Raw genomic sequence first — 25,088 nt, forward strand, 5'->3', positions numbered from 1 at the left:
TGGATCCCTGCATGCAGACCAAGCTACAACAAACAGCCTCAGCAACTCCCCAAGCTCCTCCACAGTCAGCAAAGTAATTGGGGAGGGAGTCCCAAAGGGTGCTCGCACTCTGCAGAACCCTTTGCTACCGACAAGTTGAAATGGCAATAGAGGCTGATAGGATTCAGTTTGTGTGTGCGTGTGTGGAGGATATAAGTACAGGAGGTGGCTGGAGTACTTCGTAAATAGACCCGGAGTCTTTTGAGACTTGCTGGTTGGCTGGGAAACCATCTGGTTGCCCAACCCCCCAGCTGCATTCCCATTTCTATGGGGATTTCAAATTCTGCTCACGGGGGTGCTGTCCGGATGCCAATTTATGCCCCAACTGCTCGACATTTGTTAATTACCTTTATCTCTCACAGAGAGAATTTTCCTTTGCAAGTAATTCTACCATTCATTACAATCCAACTCCTTTATTCGAAAGCTTAGCCGGCTATCAGCTTGTGAAATTAGCTAGGAACAGTTAAATGTGCAATGAAAAGGCCCGCGAGTGAATCCATAACATTAAATAAGCACAGACACAGAAAACGAGTTCAAGCTCATTTCAGAATTTGAGGGCATATTTTAAGATTCGCCATAGCTTTTAAATACAGTATATGCTTTGTTTGCATTACAATCTCACTGATAAGATATCATTCTTTTTTTGTGACATTTATTAATTGAATATTCATGGGATATCATATTCTAATTTGTTGACAGTGTTATCTAAACAGCATATAATAATAAAATCTACTCATATTTAAACTGGACAAATAATGCCATATATATATATAAATAAATACATACACATATACATACACACAGGGCTTTAATTCATAACAATCAAGTGTGTGTGGTTTGCACACTGACTCTGTGAACTGAGACAAAGTGATCATATCCCGACGTGATGATAAAACGAAGGTGGGTTGCATTGCTTCCATTTAGCTGAAAAAAATGAAGACAAGTTATCGTTTAGTAGTTTATGATAACTCTAGGAATTTGTAGAATTTACATGATAATTACTTTCATTTCGACTTACCAAAATAGTATTTGACTGAAGATGTCCTTCCGTTTGTTTAAATTCTACAAGACATCAGTTCGTTAATACAAATATAAATTCTTCAGCATCAAAACCCAAATGTGTTGACCAAAGATTCTCCAGATGGAAGTTCCTCTTACCTTGCTCTGTAACGGGCTCAAATTCAGAGACATTTTGTGAGGAGTTCTTTTCTATCTTTAGATGCTTGACTGCAAAATAAAAACACACAACCAGAAAGCTATAATCATGTGTTTGGACAAATTACTACTGATCAAAACGTTTCCCAGTCCCAGAAAAATGTTAGTCTCGACCTAATCTCAATACCAATATGAGTGAAGATATTGTGAGGAGATACAGAAGCTCATCAGACATTGGATTGGATTCAATCTATTGTCATTGCTCAGAGTCCAGGTACACAGTGTCCAGGTACACAGAGTCCAGGTACACAGAGTCCAGGTACACAGAGTCCAGGTACATAGAGTCCAGGTACACAGAGTCCAGGTACACAGAGTACAGGTACACAGAGTCCAGGTACATAGAGTCCAGGTACACAGAGTCCAGGTACACAGAGTCCAGGTACACAGAGTCCAGGTACACAGAGTCCAGGTGCACAGAGTCCAGGTACACAGAGTACAGGTACACAGAGTCCAGGTACACAGAGTCCAGGTACACAGAGTACAGGTACTCAGAGTACAGGTACCCAGAGTCCAGGTACACAGAGTCCAGGTACACAGAGTCCAGGTGCACAGAGTCCAGGTACACAGAGTCCAGGTACACAGAGTCCAGGTACACAGAGTCCAGGTACACAGAGTACAGGTACACAGAGTCCAGGTACACAGGCAACGACATGTACTCTCTGCATTTAACCCCTCCTTAGTCATGAAGGAGCAGTGGGTTGCAGTGATGCGCCCGGGGAGCAACTGGGGGTTCAGTGCCTTGCTCATGGACACTTCGACTTGCAACTAATGGGGAGAGCGGGGATCGAACCGACGACCTTGGGGTTGCAGGACGACCCCCTGACCCCCCTGAGCTACAGCCGCCCGCATGCATGCATACTATACTATAAGATCAGTTAATGTAAAGACGAAACATGACGCCACCTGTGTTTACACTATAGATAATAATACGTTGCTTGATTTCTGAGACAATTCATTTGACCGTGTGTTGCACCTTCCCGGCTTCCGTACCATTATAGCTGTCGACTGTCACTGCGGACACGTGCGTGGAGTCCGCGAAGCGAATGATGACCTCTTGAGGAAACATTCCGGTGGACATCCAACACGTGTTCGTGTTTCTGGGTCAACAGGGACAAACACATTGCGAAAAAAATCAAACAGCTGGCATCAATTTTTTTTTTACAACAAATAGTGCACACTGACCCGTCGGTGATGTTTTCCGGCGGGTGATTCTCATCGCTGGAAGAAGCGACGACAACTTTGGCACCCGCAGAACTTAAAGAGGAATCGATCATTTTCAATGTCCAACACACGACAACGATTGTGATTTCCGGTTAAAACAAATAAATAGCAGCGGTTTCGACAACAAGACACCAGCGTCTATTTTGTTTACGGTCTTGGAGAAGTTACTGCTGCCAACGCGACCGCCGAGTCGCACGATACATACGTCACGCCGTCTGCTGCGCGTCACCGCTTGCGACGCACGCTGCTCGCCAGTCGTGTGGGAATTAGCAGTGATCGGTGCAACTTTCACGTCTCGACATGGCGAATGGATGCAAAGACGTGTTGTTTTCACGCGGAGGTGGACAGGTGAGTTCCGACGCACGAGAGAGCTCAATATGAATGAACACACACGGGCACACGTTAGTTTAACGCTTTATGTTTGGTTGGATGGCTAAGCTAGGAAGCTAAGCTACAAACCAGCGATGACTTCTGCTTCGTCGGGGAACAAAGACAAAAGCAACCAATTGTAACAAAGAGAACCAGAACTCTACATTATACCTGACGTGTTTGTGTAGAATAGATAATGCCCTATTGTTAAATGCCAATGAAAAGCGTGAGTGGAGCTTTAACTGCTCATAGATCTCACTGTAGCATCCCGAACGGAGGCTGCAGAATCAGTAACTCCCATTTTTATAGAACAGCTTTTAAGTGATCTCGTCCTTTTATGCAGCACTTTGGTTCCCCTAATTTAGTTTCTGTTTTTTATTTTAATTTTAATATATATTTTTTAATGTTATATGTATTTCTTACTATTCCATTTGTTTTGCCTTGACTCTCTGTTGAGCACTTTGTAAACATTGTTTTTAAAGGTGCTATATAAATAAAGTTATTATTATGTTAAACTTACTTTGTGCAGTTCTCTAATTTGTCTTTTGGAACCCAATTTTGTGACATTGTAATATTCCGACAAAATCAGGGCAAAAAACATTTATTGTTATTGTGTAACTTTTACTATTCTTCGCTTACAAATTAAATTCTTAAAAAATACAGCTTTTACGACAATCAATAAAGTTAACATGTCATGCATTAAAGACACAGCAGGTGCTAAATGAATAAAGTTGTTATTATTATCCCTTCCACAGTAAGCATGTCAGGTCTCTGGCCACACGTCAGTTCAACTGAAAAACAATTCACTTGGCTCACTGTAAGATAGATCAAATCAAGAGTAAGAGTAGCCGACACGGTATTTATCGCATCTTTTCTGTCATGCTTTGCTTTGTTCGTGGCAGAAATGTGAAAACGTGGATCTCTCATTTGGAAATTCGCTTAATCTGTTCTTTCTTTCCAGAGTGACGATTCGGATATATGGGATGACACAGCATTGATAAAGGCGTATGACAAGGCTGTTACATCGTTCAAGGTATTGTGTGTGTGTGCGTGCACAATATTTCTGTTTGCTTTTTCCACTCATGTTCTGCTCGTGTTTGTGTGCCAGACTGCCCTTAAGGGCGAAGAGGCGCCGGAGGTCTCCAAGAAAAAACTGCCCGGAAAAAAACGCAAGAACACCAAAAAGAACCAGAGCAGGAAAAGAACGAATGCATCCGCAGACAAAGAGGTGCGTACTTTTCCCCTTGGGGATTAATAAAGTATATATCTATCTTTTAGAATACCGCCGAACGAGGCTTATTGTGCAGCAATTTTATTTCCAGTTTGACATTTAAAATCAACATCATGCACGTTTTAATAATCTAAATGTGTGTTCGGTACACCCACTTTGTCGTTCTCGATTTGGCTAGCTTCAGACGGGAAGACAACCAAAATAGTACGGTTATCGTCATGGTTACACTTAATGTTGTGTCGCAGTGGCAGGTCGGGGACCCGTGCAGTGCGTACTGGTCCGAGGACGGCCAGCTCTACGCAGCCACCGTCTCCTCCATCGACGAGAAGAGGAGCACTTGTGTCGTTGTTTACTCAGAATACGGCAACGAGGAGGAGCAGAAGCTCGAGGACTTGCTGTCGGAGGTCTCTGAGGGGGACGAAGAAACAAATACCAAGGTAGCGGTGCATTGGGCTTTTATATTGATTAAATGTAATATATGTTTATTTATTTAGATTGTATTTATTTTGTACTCGTGCTAGACAAAGATTACCATTTTTTATTGTATGATTTTCTGAGATTAATTTTATTGTTTTACACAAAACTGAATATTGAATTCAAAAGGGTGTGTTGTGCACTTTTATTTTAAGAATCAGAATCAGAAACCGTTTATTGCCAGGAATGTTTACACAAACGAGGATTTTTTTTGGCGGAAGGTGCAACATTAGACATGACAAACAACAATCAACGCGACAGCAACAGTGCAATGTGTGTATTAACTTAAGTATAAGATAAGATAAAATATGAAAGTGCTCGGACAACAAATAACGTTAAAGTGTTTAGGTGTGTGTTTCAAGAGACATGTGTGTTTAAGTTGAAGTGTATGTTACATGTGACGTGTGTTTAAGTTAAAGTGCATGTTAAAGTGACGTGTGTGGAGGAGGCCTCCAGGAGGGAAGAAGGAGGAGGGAGGAGGGGGAAGAAGAGGAGGTAGTCCTGGGGGTGACAGAGTCCTGCTATATGACCAAAAGTGCAATAACATACAAACACTTTGAACAAATAAGGTGCTATTTACAGCAATATTCCCTTTTTACGCAGTAGCAGTTAAAACATTTGGTGTAAATCTCAATTAAACATTATTGTAATCGAATCAAATATAAAACCAAACTATTTGCCACTGCCTGCATTAACGTTTTATCTCCTTTGTTCTAGAATAAATAGTTACCCTCAGAGTCCAGAGCCACGATCATAATATAACCTGCACCTACCGAGCAACAGCAGATTAACGTTTATAAATGGGTTGAGGGTACCAGCAGAAACACTTCTCTTCCATCGGGAGCAGCATAACGGTCTGTGTGCAGAGCGAGTGTCCCTGTTGGAGTGAGACCAAGTGGTGGAGCACCAATCAAAGCACGCCGCTCTGAATTAGGGCTCGATCACACCAGACGCGCCTCTCAAAAACGCGTCGCCCGCAAAACCATTGATTCCCTCGGGTACGGCGAGACTTTCAGACGCGCCTTTTAAACGCCACGCGGCGGCTTTCTGGCGTTTTTCAGGCGCGTTTAAAAGTTAAAACATTCTCAACTTTAGGCGTGAGGCGCGGAGGAGCACCGCTCGTCAACGTCACACTCGGCCAATGCAGCCAATAGGATCAAGCAGGAGGCGGGCTTTCCTTCCTGTTTTCCCAAGGAGAACCTCATATTATATATTATATTAGCGGTATTTAATTACGAAGATCTTTATAATCCTAAATCTAAACATGACTCAAACTGACTCCCGCTCGGTCGGAAGTGCAACTGAAGCCTCGCCATCGAGACACAACTCATGGAATAGATGGTGTTCGCCGTACTCTTTCCTTTCTTTTTTAAAATATATTGAACCCAGTCGACTTTAGTCTGTGAAGTGGATGTCCGGTCGTCTCCGATGAGCAGCAGCCGGTGACCGTGATCACGCCGTCTCCTTTTCATACGACTCGTGTGTTCCGCTTGTGCCGGTGCGTCTTGAGGCTCTTACACGCCGTCGGTCGCTGATGGCCTGTCTGCGTTCATGCGCGATAAAAAAAAATGTTGCCATTAATTAATTAATCCGTTCACGCTTTTACTTGCCCAGCTGTTAGCGTTTTCCAAAATCGGATGTCTGGTAAAGTAATCATTCAGCCAACGACCTCCTCTCGTTCTCTCCTTTCCAACGGGAGGATTTATCCTCTGATCACGTGTAAAACAGAAGCTCCATGCGACTGCATCACAGCGGCAGCACAGGTCAAAACCCAAAACCAGTCCGGCTCTTCAAGCGCCCACATCCCGTGACGTGGGCCTGACCTCGGGTCTGCTCCCCTCTCACAGCAGGGGGGGGCCCTCGTCCCTCTCTCTCACAGCAGGGGGGGGCCCTCGTCCCTCTCTCTCACAGCAGGGGGGGGCCCTCGTCCCCCTCACAGCAGGGGGCCTCGTCCCCTCTCACAGCAGGGGGCCTCGTCCCTCTCTCTCACAGCAGGGGGGGGGGCCCTCGTCCCCTCTCACAGCAGGGGGGGGGCCCTCGTCCCTCTCTCTCACAGCAGGGGGCCTCGTCCCCTCTCACAGCAGGGGGCCCTCGTCCCCTCTCACAGCAGGGGGCCTCGCCCCTCTCACAGCAGGGGCCTCGTCCCCTCTCACAGCAGGGGCCCTCGTCCCCTCTCACAGCAGGGGGCCTCGTCCCCTCTCACAGCAGGGGGCCTCGTCCCCTCCCACAGCAGGGGGGGGGCCTCGTCCCCCTCTCACAGCAGGGGGGGGCCCTCGTCCCCCTCTCACAGCAGGGGGGGGCCCTCGTCCCCCTCTCACAGCAGGGGGGGGCCCTCGTCCCCCTCTCACAGCAGGGGGGGGCCCTCGTCCCCCTCTCACAGCAGGGGAGGGCCCTCGTCCCCCTCTCACAGCAGGGGGGGGGCCCTCGTCCCCCTCTCTCATTGTAACAACATGATCTGTGTGTGTTGCTTTGGGTGAGGCGGAGTAGCTCACCTTCGAGAGGCAGACATAATACTTATCGGCTCATCCTTCAGCTGCTCCGTGTTTATTCTGAGGGTTGAAGGACCTGGACAGGACAGTCCAATTCAATAATTCAGATTAATATTAACACCAGGCCTAATGCTTACATAACTCCCTCTTTATTGAACATGGTGATGTACATTGCATCCTCAACTTTATATTTTGCTTACTGTGAACAGGAGCTGGTAATTATTGATTAAAGAAATAATCTGGAAATGAGCTAACACAGACCTGGTAATGTTTCTACAACTTTTACTGGATGGAGCCGGGCAGCATCTGTCTGTTCCAGTCCACCCAGGGTTCTGTGTTTTACTCTAAAAAGATACACACCACCAATAAGAGAACACAATGAACAGCTTGTGAGGAAAAGGAAACTAAGCAATACACAAGTTACCTCTGACATGATTCATTACCTTCGCATTGAAAATGCGGAAGGTTATGTTTTGATCGCCCTTTATTTATTTATTTGTATGCGTGTTATTCGCATAACACACAAAGTATTAAACCGAATTGCATGAAATTCGGTGGGATGATTGGTTATTATCCAGGGACCATTTGATTAGATTTTGGGATCAACTGGGTCAAAGGTCAAGGTCATGAAAAGGTCAAAATCTTCTTTTTACCATAGCACGGTCAATTTTTATCCAATTGGCATGCAACTAATGCCAACATGTTCATAATTCAATGCCCAATCTTGTGAAATGCGAAGGTATGCGCTCTACCGAGTGCCCGTTCTGGTTTAGTTATAGATAACTTCATCTGATTTTAGTTCATTTACCTTCTTGAAGAAATATTTGTATATCTATTCCGAAATGTCCCTTTTTGTGAAGTCTCCATGTACAAAATTGCCAAATTAAGGCTCACGTAATATGTCTCTTTAACTCCGGTAAAGGAGGCAGAATCATCGACCGAGGAGAGTGACCGGTCCACCGCAGCAATCCATCACAAACAGAAGCCACACAGTAAACCCCAGAAGTCAAAGGCCCACCAGGAGCCCCCCCCGATGCAGGCTCCTGGGTTTCCTCCAGGTCCTCCTCCCATGCACGCTCTCAAACGGGTAAGAGGAAAGACCTCGAGGGATGTTTACGTCATTAACCGCCCATTCCAGCACAATTAGTTCAGCGTGTTCTCAACCCCTTTCTGTTTCTCAATCCGTGTCCTCTCCCAGGGAGGAAGTCGGCGATCTGCTGGTCCTGGCCCTCCTCCCTGGCCTCCCATGATGTCTTTTGGTCCACCGGTGAGTTAAAATAATATTCCTGTACACAAATTGCAATGAAATACTGTATTAATTTTTAGCATTCGGGTTTGCAATCAAGATGTCAAAAGCACACGTTCACTCATTACATTACATTACATGACATGTCATTTAGCAGACGCTTTTATCCAAAGCGACTTACAATAAGTGCATTTCAACCTAGAGTACAAACTAAGAACAACAAGAATACAGGAAGTAACATTTCCTCAACATAGTCGAACTACAAAAGTACCATAAGTAAGAGCTATTTAAGTGCCACTGAAGTGCTAATCTGTGTTTTAATCCAGATATAGTCGGAAAAGGTGTGTTTTCAGTCTCCGGCGGAAGATGTAGAGACTTTCTGCTGTCCTGATGTCAGTGGGGAGCTCGTTCCACCACTGAGGAGCCAGGACAGCAAACAGTCTGGATGTAGAGTGATTAGCTCGAGGTGGTAGATTGAGAATCCCCTGTCGACGCAGCGCGTTACGGATAGAGAACAACTATTGTCGGCCTGTAGCTTCTGCATTGTGATCCCACTCTCTGTGCCTCAGATGATCCCTCCTCCTCCGCCGATGAGCCCCGACACGGTGGACGATGAGGCTTTGGGCAGCGTGCTCATCTCCTGGTACATGAGCGGATATCACACGGGATACTACTTGGTATGTGGATGATAACCGATTCATTAGAGGCTATTAAAGGACCGCTTGTCTGTACAGGTTCAGTCTCTGGCATTATGTAGTGAAGAGCAGTGGGCGTTATGGTAATTTGGACTCAAAGTTACTTAATTATTGCTGTTCTTCTTCTTGGCTAGTAGAGCCTTTTTCATCAAATGCCTCCAGCTGCATAATATGTGTGAGTCCTTGGATTTTTTTAGAAGGAAAGCTATGTTAACATATTCTCTTTTGCAGGGGTTGAAACAAGGACGCAAAGAAGCTGCCAATTGGACGAAATTGCAACACAAATGAAACGAGCAACTCGACGTTTGGTAGTTTTAGTTTCTCAGGGCGCGACTTCCTCCCCGCTGTACCTGATGCGTGTGTTTCTTGTTTCAATTAAATGTTATAAACTAAGTGTACATGCTACGAGTTCATCGTAGCTCAAGGAGGAGAGTTTTGTATTCTTTGTAAATAGATTAAATAAAAGCTATCGGAACACGGTTGATTGCTTTTTGGGTTTTTATTGGACTGTAGCAGAGAGGCACTGTTGTCAAATTAAACTTTATTGGGCAGCATATGTGTGTAATTATCACTCATAAATCTGTTTCTAATTTGTTTTTCTAATTGGGGGGGACAAAAGAACAAAATGTGAATCAAATGTCTGACAGACTGAATGATGTGTAGATGTAATGTCCAGGAATGTCCAGCAGAAGTCAGACTAGTATAATGAATTCATGTTTTAGGACAATGTGTCATTAACACATAGCTGGCTGTCCAGAAGCATCGCGGATACACTCCTTTCTTCTAATTGTGTGTCTGTTGGCATGCTGACGGTTTGATTCCCAGCCACTCGAGTCCTGCTTCAGTCCCTCTGGTGCTTTCCAAACAGCCAATTCAAAGAAGTGCCTGTGTGCTCGCACATTTATGAGCTCTCTTTCGCTCTCTTTTTTTTCTTTTTGTTCCCTGAGGTGTTCTCCTGCCCACAGCACAAAATAGGATTGCATCCATCATAATGTTACCGTCACCCATCAGATGGGAGCATCGTCGTGATGAATAGACGAGGCTGCCACTACAGACGGCGTGGCTCATTGTGCAGATTACTCAAATATTTTTAAACTAGAACGGGCACTCGGTAGAGCGCATACCTTCGCATATCACAAGGTTGGGCATTGAATTATGAACATTTTGGCATTAGTTGCATGCCAATTGGATAGAAATTTACCACGCTATGGTAAAAATAAGATCTTGACCTTTGACCTGAGCTATCCCAAAATCTAATCAAATGGTCCCCGGATAATAACCAATCATCCCACCAAATTTCATGTCATTCGGTTTAATACTTTTTTACTTATGCAAATAACACGCACGCATACAAATACACGGCGATCAAAACATTACCTTCCGCATTTTCAATGCGATGGTAACCAGACATTAAGATCACTGAATATAGTTATACAGATTTGCAAGCTGTATATGCAGATAAAAGGGCCAGAAAACATTGAGGTGTTTAAATACTATTGGGGTAGATAAACCAATATGTGTTTTTTTTATGGTATGCTTGTTTAGGATGAGAACGTGAGATCAATTACTGCCTTGATAACTGCATCTGCACACCCGTTAGTATTCCTGAAAACTGATCCTGGAATGTTTCTAATGTAAGAACAGTAGAGGAAGTAGGGTAATGGTTACTGTATGTATATTTAGAATATAGAAAACCACATGTAATTACAGTGGGATCAGCCACAATCATCCTGCTGAGCCCGTAGCGCTTTTATTCCATGAAAAGGAAACCGAATATATTCCCCATATTTCGTATGCTTGTGATTTGCTGTCGGTACACACCCTCTTCGCTGGTTCTAAACTGGTGGGCATTTGATCAGACGCTGTATGTGTCTGTGAAGCAAGAGAGAGAATCGATGTGATTTCGGGGTTCCATCGTGTAATGGGATGATGGTCTCCTGTCGTCTCATGTGATCTTCCTCCAGCTGCTCCACTTCTCTCCGAGTGAAGAGCGGCCCCTTTGTTTGTGTCCTGACTGGTCGGCACTTTAACTGTGACTGCGGTTTTGGATTCTCAGTCACTTTTGGTTTGTCTTGTTTGTGTGAGTAAAAGAGAAAAAGGAGGAAAGTAGCGGGAGACAATGTAGTTTGTAGGATTTGCAAATAGAATATAAACGAGGGGTGATGAACCAGACCTATCTGTTCCCCACAGATGGAATTAAAATCTGCCACGGCAAAGCCTGCACATAAGCCCCATGCTCGCCTCGCTGCAGCAAGCTGAGCTGCCCAAAGGGCTCGGTGGAGTTAAAAGGGTGTCAGACCTATAGCTTGGGAAAGCACTGCTCCCCTCTGTGACTGTCTACCCCCGACTGGCCAGTGAGGCGTGTAAACACAATCTGCATTTCACATAGTCCCTTCCAGGAAACAGACAGACATACAAGCAGGGTCACATTGTTGCACGAGTTACAGCGCCTTCAGCTATTTACTCAGCCTCCCGACATTAACAAACATCCTGCTTTTAAATAAGAGACTTGGGGGGAGATTAGAGGAACTGGCTACACAAGCTCCTTTCCCTTTTATCATTACAGAACTATTTACATCATTATATGTTTATGATTTTGTTGTTAGCGCCTTTAACCCATCAAGGAGGAAGAGTAGGCGTGTTCTGTGCTAAATCACGGGATGTAAATCTGGAAAACCTTGATTTAGATTAAGCATAGTGCACCAAATTGGTAAAATATGGAAAATGCAACACTACACATTTTTTCTGTTTAGAAGAGCACAAACAATATCTTATAATTCATAGACAGAAAACAGATTGCCTATCAAGGCTGATTATGAGAAAACATGCTCACCATCACAACACCATACCATAATGCCAGCCAGTGGGTTTGAAGAATGAATTGCTTCCCGATTGTTGATTAAAGCAGTTATGTTGTAAATAGTAAGAAAAGCAGAGTGAACAATGTCTTACAATTACAGAAACATTGATGTAGACTTTATCTTAATGCATTCATTTCCAGCCTTGCAACACTAACGACTTTTTAAGAGAGGATTGGCTTTTTGTGTCTTCTGATTCCTCTCTCTTTTAATACAGTTTATTTAAATAGCTTCTGGTGATACAGTAGTTCATGGTTGGGGTTACATAGCATCTGAATGTACACAGATACATAGAGCTCTGTTGAACACTGGCTTCTTCTTCAAGCTTAGTTCTTCTAATATTTCTGAACTGTGATGAGTTCTTTCATTGAAGCATGTCATAAAGAAGTGTCTTTGTGTACTAGAAAAGCGCTATAGAAGTCTAAATTATTATTATTACAACGCCAGTGTGCGTGACATAACCCTCCTATTCCCTTTGGGGTCAATTTGACCCCATTCAATGTTTAACGTCTCTAAAACAACTTGTACGCATCGGTGTTCTTTGGGGTCAATTTGACCCCAGGCTGTTTTTCACTGTGTAAAACATATATAAGAAATATCAACTTTTGTATTTATTTAAAGGGATATTTAGATAGTCAACAAACAAACATAAAGTACCTGACACTTAAACTTGGGAAACAATATTAATTCTAATCATTTTCTGGAGGTTTTAATTGTTGGGGTCAAATTGACCCCAAGGTCTAAATTATCCCTCCTATTACCTTCAAGGAGGGATAATTTAGATTAATCCTTTTTAGATTTGAGGATGTTTTCAAAATACTAATCATCGCAGGGTGAACACAGGTGTAACTGATTGCGTTGATTGGCCCACCTAAATGAAACAATGCCATAATTAATGCAATCAATTACACCTGTGTTAACCTAGCAACAACATGCCAGAAATGACCTCTGTGAGATGGGCCTTTGAAGGCCACGCGCGCGCTTCATCCATCTCGACCGCAGATGTCTCCAACGCCGCAACAGTGCGTCGCTGCTCGGCCTTCTCCGCCGGTAGGGGTCTCCGGAGACCGGACCCGGCACGGTGAGGTCCCAGCTCCACCGCGCGGGGTGTCACCGTGTCACGCGCAAGAGGGGGGAGTGTTTGGGAAAGTGAAAAGTCAGCTGAGAAACAAAACTCCGTGAATCCGTTTTGTTGTTTTTCTTCCTGTGAGTGGAGTTCAGTCTCGGCTTCCAGGTGAGAGGACACGTCCGTGTCTGGTTTGTGCGCGCGTGCCTTCATCTCTCGGGGAGTTCTCCTCTGGGTGCCATCTGGATCCGCGCCCGGGTTGTTTGGGCCGTTTTTTCGAGGCGATTCCTCCCAGTGTGCGCTCACTTTAAGTTCGAGTATTAAAGCGAGATCACACGCCGCGCGCAGGACTCTTTGTGAGGCAGAAACAGGGGCGATGTTCTGCCGAAATCAAACCACGAGAGCGACCGTCGCCCGCGGCTCTGCCCTTGAAATGGAGATACGGCGAGGGAAGTTCAGAAGGAGCGTTTTCCTGGGCACATCACAGGTAGACCAGCTCTAACGAGCTTCTTGCCACACACGCACACGCACACTCTGTGGGATTCTCTGTTTACATGTGGACTGATCCCTCTGCAAACTCTAAGTTATTGGCGCACGTGTATCTTGTTCTGAAAGCGTGTGAGTGTGCACACTGCTTTGCTTTGTGTGATCTTTTAAGTAAACTGCTCGGGAGAGCTGTGCTGCTGCGTTCACGTCCTCAAATTAAAGCTCTTAATTGCAACATTTTCAAACTACTTTGCATTTCAATTTTCTCGAAACCAAAAAAAACAAATCCCTACTGGGGCTTGACGGTGTGTCTGTTGTACTCTCTGCTTTTTTATGTTCCATCTACCATGGGATTGTTCTGATACTGCTAGTTTCCTATTGTATAGTTTGATTCAGTTACCTTCAAGTGGTTATTGGATGAAATGTGTCTTTCCATATTGGTTCATTTGTATTTCCAAAGATTTTATTAAAATCTACTTTTGTAATTTCCCCTCCATTTCCCTTGATATTCACCTTGAACTACTCTTATCACACACTTTCATTGAATAAGACTGCAACATCTGAAGAAAAATTCATTCGCAAAGGTCATCGGCGAACTTTTTTTAACTGCCTTGGTTTCGACTGCGACATGTGGACAGTCACATGGAATCCAGAAGTTGAGAACTGAGTCAAAACGTACTCTTCATGCATGTTTGCTTGCTCCTCGCAACGTTCCCATGTCAACATCTGCCTCACATTAGCCACTGTTTGTCAGCAAAGCAGACTTCCAATCCAACCTCTAATTATTTAGACTTACCGGGTAAATTAATACTGTTTTGATGCATCTATCATTAATATTCTCACACACACCTGTGAGCTGGCATGTTTCTTTGGTTTGACATGAGAGTGCTGGTATTTGGTTATTCAAGTGTTAGGGGTGTTTGTGTGAACTTTGGAAAGTCAAATAATTGTTTTGGTCGTGCAAGACTGACAGAAGAGGGATGCATGTGCGTGGACGAGAGTATCAAGGAGAGCGATGAACGGGCGGGATAAAAGTAACGCGTTATTTAAGGAACGTTAATGGTGCAAAAAAGCAATTAGCAAAGGTAGGGTATTGATTCTGTCTCTTTTCTTACCTCCTGAGTCTCTTGCCCATGTGTGTGTGTGTGTGTCAGCTTATGTCTACAATTCAAGTCACAGGAAAACAACACCCACACAGTCAGACACACACTTGATTAGAATTGCGCTGATCCGGTGTCAGAGCTGCGTCCGTCATGTTCAGACGGTGGGAGCTGATACCCGGAGCGAGCAAACCGTTGTCTTGTATAATATGTATTTCTGTATATATTTGGTCAGGTGGCGGTTACATGAGGAGGGAGCACAAGTGGAAACACTAGGCAGGAACAAATGAAAAGGGAATATAAAGGGCCTGACTATCATGTCATCATTAAAACAAGCGTCACGTAACTCCCACCTCCTAACCCATGTGGCTCTCCCCTGTGTCGTACTGTGTTATTTATCAGGGTAAAGTCTTCCCTTCTTCTCACAACATCAACCATTCCTTCCTGAACTGTGTAATCTGCTCTCTGTTGGTTCTCTGTGTGCCTCTGCCTTTTTGTTTCCAATGCTAATGATCCTCTTTCAGGGACTGAGCCTTTCCTCCGGCTCTGTGTTCGGACCCCTCGAGCTGCTCTGTGGCATTTCAATGAAGCAGGCTACCTCTGTGAAAGCACCTTCACTTGCCTGTGCCGAGGGATACCACGTGTTGTTGGTGGGAGCATTCAGAGGTGCCAACAGTTGAGCCTCTTGTGGAGATGGGTGCGTTTCTCTAATGCACAATGCTCAAACAGCTGATGGATGAAGTCTCCTTTGTTGGACTCAACCCAAAGTGACTATACCACTTTATTTAGAAAATTCATTTGCTAGTGAGAGTCGCGCGCGAGCCGAGAAGGATTGTTGACGGGGGGGGGGGGTATGGAGGACTTAAAATGACTTAAGTATGAATAAATAAATGCATGAATAAATACAAGAATAAATAAATTCAAGAATACAGAAATAAATACAGAGATTAATAAATATAAGTTATAACTCAACAGGACATCATTAAATAAATGTATTTCTGTATTTCTTCATATATTTATATCTCTATTTATGTGTCCACACGTATTTCTTCATTTATTTATGTGTGACATTTACGTGTCCGTATTGTAGCGACCCTGTGATTGGCGGAGTAGAGGGGAGGCGGGGTTAACCTGTTGGGAAACGGGAAGTTAAGGGGTTGACGGAGAACTGTGGTTGTTGACGTTTGGAGCTGCGGAGCTGAGAGGAACACGCTGTCTGTGTTGGAGGATGCCCCAAATAAAGAAGGAGTAATAACGCCGTCCCGTCTCCGTGTCATCAGTCCATAACGTCTGAGACGTTACATTGGTGTCAGAAGTGATTTCGGACTAACAGATCGATAAATCCGGTGGAGAGCTAACCTAGCGTGGAGAGAGCTAGCCGGTTAGCCGACTGTTTGCCATGGATCGTGTCGGCGGGACGAAGGTAAAGAGAGAAGATAGAGACATGGAGGAGGAGGGAGCTTGCGGATGGTCAGAGGACATCGCCAGAGAGTTCACGGGAGCTACAAGGGAGGCGAGGCATCGCCTGAGAGAGTCTGCAGCGAAGATGGCCAGAGACGCGGGTTTGAGTCCCGCAGCAACTTTTCGCGCCGTTTCTCCGCGGAATGTAGCGATACCGGAAGAGGGTTGCGGCCAACACTCAGTTGCAACGCCGACGCTAAAAACGCCGAAATACTCCGGTAAGGCGGCCTGGGAAGCCTTCCTTGCCCAATTTGAACTTCTATCGCATGCTGGGCGATGGTCCACGGAGACTAAAGCACTGCAGCTGGCGTTGTGTCTCACGGACGATGCGCTGTCTTGCCTCCTACTGCTGAGCCCGGAGGACAGGCGGAGTTATCAAGCGCTGGTGGGGGCCCTGCAGAGGCGGTTTGGACAATGTTTACAGCCGGAGCTCCTGCGTAATGAGCTAAATAACCGCTGCAGAAAACCTGGGGAGCCGCTGCGTGTGTTAGCCAATGACATTGAAAGCTTATCACGGAGGGCCTATGTACACATGCCCCCCGGAGTACAAAGCGAGCTGGCACGGGACCAGTTCATCAGAGCAATCTCCCCCACTGAGTTGCGGGTCCAAGTGCAACTACAACACCCACAGTCGTTGCAGTCGGCCTTGGAGATGGCCGTGGAGAGAGAGAATGTGTGGGGTGTAGCGGCTGAACGCGGTCAAAGAGAGGGATCCACCTGCCGTACGGTCTGCAATGCCGAGTCACTCAGAGGGAGAGAGACCAGCATGGGTGACTGAACTGATTAGAGCTGTGTCTCTACAACCAGCACACCGACCACGCCCCGGCCCCAGGCTCTGCTGGGGGTGCGGTCAGCCAGGGCACTTAGCCAGGAGTGCCCCAAGTCAAGCGGGTCTCAGGAAACGGCTCAGGGCTCGCTTAGAGGAGGATATGGACCCCGACCCCAACTCCAAACCCCATCCTCAAGTCTCGACAGCAGGAGCCCAACAGTACACCGGGGCACCAGACTCCACGTCCCAGAAGCAGACGACGACTCAGAACTGGAGCCTGTTGTGGCAGTGGGGCGTACTGGTAAGGAGACTCGTGCTATGTCCCCATCACTGTGGAAGGCGTGCCCTGTTTGGCGCTATTGGACACAGGGACAACGGTAACCCTGGTTAGACCAGACATGGTCCCAGGCTGGATTCATTTCGACGACACCACTGTTCGACTGCGCACTGTCACCGGAGAGCTGGCACCCATGAAAGGCAGAGGTCTACTGACCATATCGGTGGGGGGAGCGACGGTCTGTCATCAGGTGTGGATAGCGGCCGTACAGGAACCATGTATTCTGGGTGTGGACATTTTGAGGGCCACAGGCTGCCAGTTAGACCTGCAACAATGCACAGTGAGTTTCCAAGGAGGGCCTGCTATCGCGATGATCCCCAGTCTCAACCCCGCACTGCCTCCCTCCGGACCTCCTGCACCATCAGCGAGTACCGTAGAGACTGTAGACAGCAACCCAGGCCCCCTCACTGTCTCCCCTGGGGCAACCCTCGCTTCATCTGACCACACGATGAGCTTCACAACTACGCCCCCGTCCGGGTTGGTCCAGGTGGAGGCGGATGGGACGTTGATTGCGGTGAGGGAGGTGTGGAGCAAGAACTGTGGCGACCTACAGCCTCAGCAGCAGGAGCAGTTGTGGCAGCTTCTGCTAGAGTTCCGAGGCAGTTTCGCAAAGAGTGAAGACGAGGTAGGTCAAACTCATCTAGTGCAGCATGAGATTGACACAGGGGCGCACGTCCTATCAAGTGCCGCCCACGCCGCCTCCCGCTGGCCCGTCAACAGGCATGTGACGAAGCGGTCGAGAGCATGCTGCAGGCGGGTGTCATCGAGCCTTCCGACAGCCCCTGGGCAGCAGCCGTTGTCATGGTTCCAAAAAAGATACGTGGCTGGCGACTCTGCGCTGACTACAGGCCTGTAAATGGGGTAACCAGGAAAGATTCATACCCACTGCCCCGCATTGATGAGTCTTTGGACCTGGTCTCTGGGTCCTCCTGGTTCTCTTCTTTGGACCTCCGCAGTGGATACTACCAGGTGCCTCTCGCTCCGGAGGCCCGGCCAAAGACTGCGTTTTGCACCGGACGGGGACTGTGGCAGTTCAAGGTCCTCAGTTTTGGACTGTGTAATGCTCCTGCCACCTTCGTCAGGTTGATGGACAAGGTATTGGAAGGAATTCCACGTCGACAATGCCTGGTTTACCTGGACGACATCCTGGTTCACGGTAACTCGTTCGAGCAAGCCCTGGCATCATTGCGGTTGGTGCTGGAAAAAATCAGAGCGGCAGGCCTAAAGCTACACCCAGAAAAGTGCCACTTCATGCAGAGAGAGGTTTCCTTCTTGGGACATCGGATAGGCAGGGAGGGCATTGGCACAATGCAGGAGAAGGTGCAGGCAGTCGCCGACTGGCCCACCCCCACCAACCAAAAACAGTTGAGTTTTTTGGGCCTGGCCTCGTACTACAGGAGGTTCGTACGAGGGTTTGCGTGTACTGCTGCGCCCCTGTTTCAATTGTTGCAGAAGGACAGCAACTTTGCCTGGACAGAGCAGTGCCAAACGGCGTTCAGCAGCCTTCGGCAAGCCCTGATTGAGGCGCCGGTGCTAGCCCCAGCCGACCCTAGCCTACCTTTCATGCTGGACACGGACGCTAGCGGATCAGGCGTCGGGGGAGTACTTTCTCAGGCAAGACCCGAAGGAGAGAGTGGTGGGTACTTCAGCCGGGCATTCAGCAAGGCGGGCGGCGCTACTCGTTACCCGCAGAGAGCTCTTGGCAGTGGTGTTGTCAATCAGGCACTTCAAGTACTATCTGTGTGGCCAGACATTCACTGTGAGGACGGACCACTCTGCTCTGCAGTGGCTCATGACCTTCAAGGAGCCGGAGGGGCAGGTGGCCAGGTGGTTGGAGCAGCTGCAGGCTTTTGACTTTATCGTGGAGCACCGGGCTGGGACGCGCCACACGAATGCCGACGCGCTCTCCCGAGGGCCATGTGCCGCTACTGCGAGCGGAGAGAGACTCGTGAGAAGGAACTGCGTGAAGAGGAAGGAGACTGTGCTGCAGTTCGTCGGTTGGAGGAGTTTGTATGCCGAAAGCTGCAGACGGTGGACTTGGTGGAAACAACACCAAGAACAGGATGCAGACCTACAGCCGGCACTACGGTGGTTGGAGGCACAGCGGAGGCCACCGTGGGAAGAGGTGGCCGTGTTCTCCAAAGCAACCAAAGGTCTGTGGTCTCAGTTCGGGTCTCTGCGCCTGTCTCAGGGCGTGCTGCAGCGGGCATGGAAGGAGCCAGCAACGGGAGAGGAAAAGTGGCAGATGGTGGTCCCCAAGGACTTACGGGATGCGGTGCTTGAAGCCATGCATGGAGCTGCAGGTTCTGGACATTTTGGGGTTTCTAAAACACTGCGGCGTCTCCGGAAGGGCTTCTACTGGGGCCAGTGCAGGAGGGACGTGGAAGACTTTTGCCGCCGTTGTGACCCCTGTATGGCACGGAAAGGTCCCCCAGGTCGCTCTCACGCTCCACTGCAGCAGTTTCCAGTTGGGGCACCGATGGAAAGGGTGGATGTGGTGGGTCCGCTGCCGTGCTCAGATGGAGGAAATCGGTATGTTCTCACCGCCATAGACTACTTCACAAAATGGCCAGAGGCGTATGCTATCCCAGACCAGGAGGCAGAGACGGTCGTAGAAGCCCTGGTTGGAGGCATGTTCAGCCGGTTCGGAGTACCGGAGACCATTCACAGTGACCAAGGGAGGAACTTTGAGTCGCGGGTGTTTGCTGCCATGTGCGAACACCTGGGCATGCACAAGACACGCACCTCCCCCCTGCGTCCTCAGAGTGACGGGTTGGTGGAAAGATTCCATCGCACCATGGGCCAGCAGCTTGCCATCCTCACTTCGCAACACCAGCGCGATTGGGACAAGCATTTGCCTTTGGTGCTCATGGCATGTCGCTCTGCAGTTCAAGAGACCTCATCCTGTACACCTGCGCTGCTCATGCTGGGGAGAGAACTCCGCACCCCAGCAGAATTGGCTTTTGGACGGCCCCCTGATTACCCAGACGCCCCCCCAGGGCCTGAGTACGCCAGGAGACTGCAGGACCGCCTTGAAGTGGCCCATGCTTTTGCTCGAAAACAGCAACTGAGTGCAGGTGTGAGACAAAAACGCAACTACGACGTGAGAGAAAAAGGCAGGCACTTTCAGGCTGGAGAACTGGTTTGGGTCTACAACCCGGTGCGCAAGAAGGGCCGGTGCCCAAAACTCGACAGTCAATGGGTCGGTCCATGCAGAGTGTTGGAGAGGGTGGGAGAGGTCGTTTACAGGCTACAGCTACCTCCTAAGGGAAGGAGAGTGGTGCTTCATAGGGACCGACTCGCCCCGTACAGAGGGGTTGCTTCGCCAATGGCATCAGTGGCACGGGGAACCCCTCCTCAGCCTCCCCTCCCTGCTCACTCCCTGGCCAGCTCTCCGGGTTTGACGGCCCCCTCCGACCCCACTGGTCCAGTCGACACAGCCCCACAAGCGGCTCAGCCGCGAAGACAGAGAAGGCCCCCGGGCCGGTTCAGAGACTTTGTGGTTTCTTAGGGGAGGAGAAATAAGTTAAAGTGAGACCGTAGGTTCCAGAAAGGGCAAGAATGCGCCCTGGTCTCACTGGAAGTGATGGTAGTCCACCCTGATCTTCTTTAAAGAAAAGAAGGAAAAAAAAGGAAATGTTCTTATTGTTTTCCCAGTATTTTGGAGATGTATTGTTACTAATGTTGTTCCTGCTGTTGCTTATGTTGTTCCTCCTGTTACTAATGTTCCTGCTGTTGCTTATGTTGTTCCTCCTGTTACTAATGTTGTTCCTGATGTTGTCAATGGTGTTCCTTGAGGGCAAGGAACTTTGTAAGGGGAGGGTAATGTAGCGACCCTGTGATTGGCGGAGTAGAGGGGAGGCGGGGTTAACCTGTTGGGAAACGGGAAGTTAAGGGGTTGACGGAGAACTGTGGTTGTTGACGTTTGGAGCTGCGGAGCTGAGAGGAACACGCTGTCTGTGTTGGAGGATGCCCCAAATAAAGAAGGAGTAATAACGCCGTCCCGTCTCCGTGTCATCAGTCCATAACGTCTGAGACGTTACAGTATATTCAAATGAGCTGGGCGGTCCGAACCTCTGTCTAAAGCATGATTTGTCACAGGAGTGTGATGCACCTGGTGTGTTGTGCTCTACTACTTCTGCCTGGCACATGAAGCTGAAGTTGGCTCGCTCAGCTAACCGTTAGCAGAAGTTAGCCGAGACAGCTTTTTGACTTCAGCCCTTTATCAATTCCAAGTACACTGAGTACAGACTCGTGTTTTCTTGGAGTCTGGTCTTGTGAGTCTGGTCTTGTGAGTCCGGACTCTCGAGGACGCAGGACGGTCTTTCTGGTCTTGTGACGTCACCACATCAACTGTTCTTGCTCATGAATTTACTCCAATTATTCACTGTAAAATACTTTACAGTAGAGTAGAATGTGTTGCGGTGTTCACTGTTTGGCGTAGGCTACGAATAAACGGTAATAACTATACAACGTCTCATAGCTTTCCTGACCCAGGGTCGCTACAATATGAAGTTATGAATCTTAACCCTGTCAAATTGACGTAACGGTATCTTTTAATAAATAATAAACTCTTTGTGCTCTTTAGATCCTCCAAAACCTAATTGTATCTCATGTTTAGCCGCTACGGAGACGTCAGAGCCAGCGGAGCATTTCAAAAAGTCCTGCCGAGATCAGGCTGCACTCGGCGGCCACACAGCGCGCTGAGCGCCCGGCGCCTGGAGCTCAGAGGTCCCGCGAGCAGGACCTCAAATCTCCGTCGCATATCCTTATTAGGCTGAATCTCGATAAACCGACCACAGATTTGATGCTTAAACTACTAACTTCTCGGCTGAAAACATCCTTAAATTACATTCCGTGACTCAACAACAGTAGTATTTAGAATGTACAGACAATAATGCATGGCTCTGGGTTAGATGTCTCAATGTATAAAAGAGGCGTGTCCGTCAGTTTTATTTTTTCTTACCAAGCTATAGTGATTTGCAGGCAGTCTTGCGGGCCAGAGTTAAACTCAAACGGGCCGCATGCGGCCCGCGGGCCGCTAGTTGAATAGGCCTGCTGTAGATCCACTCTCTCTCACCAGCAAGCATCCGGACTAAATACTGGTGGCTTGAGTCGTGAATACGACGGGTGTTTTCCTTGGTCAGCATATATTCACACACCCTACTGGTCACTCCCGTCTTTGGAATGTGGGTGATGTGATGAAGTATTCTGATCTTTCAGACGGGGGGGGGGGGTGTGTATTTGAGCTTTTATTCGTGGAAACTGATGCATTCCTTGTTATTTCTCCCAGGAGATGATGTCTATAACCAGTGGTGTATAAAGTACCCAAAAGTCATACTTGAGTAAAAGTAAAGATACTTGACTGGAAAATTACTCAAGTAAAAGTAAAAGTCACCTGTGAGAATACTACTTGAGTAAAAGTATTAAAGTATCTGATTTTTTTTGTACTTAAGTATTGAAAGTAAAAGTAAATGCTGTTAATAAAAAAAACAAAGGGTCAGAATTTTGAGAATAATGAAGTTTATTTGTTTGGGTGCTGTTGCCGCCATGAACAAGGAGTATGAGCTAGGATGAACTTAGCAATATATGAATATGATGAAATTACTAAAATATAAAAACACGATTAACACAGAAAAAAGCAGAACCAAAATCATCACTTTAAAGTGAAAAATGTATTGTTCATCTTCAAAAGAAGTTGATTTTCAAAATGGACAGATTTCAGTGTCGCTCTTCTGGGGCTGAAGACGAGTCCTGCAATGCTGAAGAGCCGTTCACATGGTGCAGTTAGAGTGTGTCTAGCTTCACAGGCCCTGATGGTGCAGGTAGAGTGTGTCTAGCTTCACAGGCCCTGGTGCAGGTAGAGTGTGTCTAGCTTCACAGGCCCTGATGCAGGTAGAGTGTGTCTAGCTTCACAGGCCCTGGTGCAGGTAGAGTGTGTCTAGCTTCACAGGCCCTGATGTAGGTAGAGTGTGTCTAGCTTCACAGGCCCTGGTGCAGGTAGAGTGTGTCTAGCTTCACAGGCCCTGATGGTGCAGGTAGAGTGTGTCTAGCTTCACAGGCCCTGATGGTGCAGGTAGAGTGTGTCTAGCTTCACAGGCCCTGATGCAGGTAGAGTGTGTCTAGCTTCATAGGCCCTGATGCAGGTAGAGTGTGTCTAGCTTCACAGACCCTGATGCAGGTAGAGTGTGTCTAGCTTCACAGGCCCTGGTGCAGGTAGAGTGTGTCTAGCTTCACAGGCCCTGGTGCAGGTAGAGTGTGTCTAGCTTCACGGGCCCTGATGGTGCAGGTAGAGTGTGTCTAGCTTCACAGGCCCTGATGCAGGTAGAGTGTGTCTAGCTTCACAGGCCCTGATGCAAGTAGAGTGTGTCTAGCTTCACAGGCCCTGATGCAGGTAGAGTGTGTCTAGCTTCACAGGCCCTGGTGGTGCAGGTAGAGTGTGTCTAGCTTCACAGACAGCAGCACACAGTTGGGAAGCATTTCAGCAAGTCAATGTGATCCACGTCTCCATCCAGCTGTTTGCTGCTGTCATGCGCTTGAGATGAAGAAGAAGTCCTCTTCATCAGATGAACTGGACCTGGTGGCATCACATAGCTGCAGGGAGGGTTCTTCCATGTGCTGCTTGATGTAGTCCATTCCTGAAATAAAGTGAGAGTATTATAGACATGATAGAATTAATAACACTTCCTAACATGTCATGACCCCAACCTAAAGTTTTGTCCAAAATAGTTTGTTTTAATTTGAGGTTTATACATTTAGTTTCATGCACTGTCCGTGCATCCAGAGTTGATTTGTGAATATGCACTTGTATCTCTGTACTTAAACACAACAACAGTCCCAAATCAATATCGTCGCCATTACTGGACCGTCACTCTTATAATATTAATAAAAATAATGATAATAATGCTGTAATGATTAGCATTATATTATAGCTAAGACGACTCAAATCAACACATTTTCACAACTGTCAAAACACTTCTTCAGCTCATTAACTCGCTAGAGATCTGTCTGCTGCACTCACGCTTATTGTCTCGTTTAATTGACGATAGCTAGCGAACGTTAGCCTAACGTACAACATGCGTAGGACAATCAGACTGTTCCCCCCCTCCTGCCAAAGATATAACTTACTACAATCCTGAGGACAACACTGCTAGATATCTTAACAGGTTCATGATAAACATTAACGTTGCGGCTCATGGGATTAATCTTAATTTACCTCAATGTGTTTCCTGAGGTTGGTGAGTTGTTGAAGGCCATATCTCCGTAGCTTTCGGTCGGCATAAGAGGCACTTCATCCGTAGGAAGGAACTTTCACTCCGAGGTGGGAGCATTCAGAGGTGCCAACAGTTGAGCCTCTTGTGGAGATGGGTGCGTTTCTGTAATGCACAATGCTCAAACAGCTGATGGATAAAGTCTCCTTTGTTGGACTCAACCCAAAGTGACCATACCACTTTATTTAGAAAATTCATTTGTATGTATGTCGGCAATGGATTGTGTGCTCAGACTTATTTTTAAAGACCGTGCGCTCAAGTCATTACACTTAAACTCTTCCATTAGACCAGAGTCACAGCAGTGAACTATATGGATTTAATATGTTTGTTGTTAAAAGGATGCTTTTTATATCTTTTGAATGGAGTGAAACGAGGCTTGAGGCAAATGAAGCCAAGACTGCCGTTATTAATCTAAATACTGCAGAACCAGAATTTGTGGATGTGGACTATGTGCCTAATTAAGGCAATCAGTTATTTAAATAAAAGATTTAAATGTAAGAAATATTGCCAGGCGCCCAGTTTGAAGTTTCGACATGATATCCGCGGCTGTTGTTGTTTTCCTCGTGTGTTTCAGCATCAAGATAAATATTGCTGCGGTCTGACTCCCCGGCGTTGAATCATTCTGCTGTGTGCGCATCGCACGCTGACCGGGCGGTACGGTCACAGACTGGAAGGAGAATGAGAAACCGAGCGGAGAATTATGTGCCCAGAAATCCATTCTGCAGCTGTCTCGTCGGTCCTCTGCCTGCTGGTCTCAGTGG

The 25,088-nt window shown here is 47.0% G+C and overlaps 3 protein-coding genes across 4 annotated transcripts in view; 2 read left to right on the forward strand and 1 right to left on the reverse strand.

Annotated features, from left to right (window-relative positions):
• Window positions 1-828: 828 nt before the first annotated feature.
• On the reverse strand, window positions 829-2,665 carry hspb11 (heat shock protein, alpha-crystallin-related, b11). The gene is made up of 5 exons (XM_056419679.1): window positions 2,437-2,665; window positions 2,245-2,351; window positions 1,198-1,266; window positions 1,058-1,101; window positions 829-963 (listed from the first exon to the last, which is right to left on the reverse strand). The coding sequence occupies exons 1-5, from the start codon at window positions 2,526-2,528 to the stop codon at window positions 862-864; spliced, it is 414 nt and encodes a 137-aa protein (XP_056275654.1). The 5' UTR covers window positions 2,529-2,665; the 3' UTR covers window positions 829-861.
• Window positions 2,666-2,714: 49 nt separating this feature from the next.
• smn1 (survival of motor neuron 1, telomeric) lies at window positions 2,715-9,461 on the forward strand. Its single transcript, XM_056419678.1, has 8 exons — window positions 2,715-2,823; window positions 3,806-3,877; window positions 3,953-4,072; window positions 4,321-4,512; window positions 7,961-8,125; window positions 8,237-8,305; window positions 8,854-8,961; window positions 9,211-9,461. The coding sequence occupies exons 1-8, from the start codon at window positions 2,776-2,778 to the stop codon at window positions 9,265-9,267; spliced, it is 831 nt and encodes a 276-aa protein (XP_056275653.1). The 5' UTR covers window positions 2,715-2,775; the 3' UTR covers window positions 9,268-9,461.
• Window positions 9,462-12,605: 3,144 nt separating this feature from the next.
• Window positions 12,606-25,088, forward strand: part of rtkna (rhotekin a) — a 74,018-nt gene continuing 61,535 nt past the window's right edge. Inside the window, exon 1 of one of the 2 annotated variants that reach the window (XM_056418484.1) lies at window positions 12,606-13,390. In XM_056418484.1, coding sequence (XP_056274459.1) covers window positions 13,280-13,390 — 111 coding nt within the window. In that variant the 5' untranslated portion in view covers window positions 12,606-13,279. The remainder of the gene's footprint in view (window positions 13,391-25,088) is intronic. The other variant, XM_056418479.1, reaches the window with a different exon arrangement.

The sequence above is a fragment of the Pseudoliparis swirei genome, chromosome 7, assembly GCF_029220125.1.
Source record: "Pseudoliparis swirei isolate HS2019 ecotype Mariana Trench chromosome 7, NWPU_hadal_v1, whole genome shotgun sequence".
NCBI lineage: Eukaryota > Metazoa > Chordata > Actinopteri > Perciformes > Liparidae > Pseudoliparis > Pseudoliparis swirei.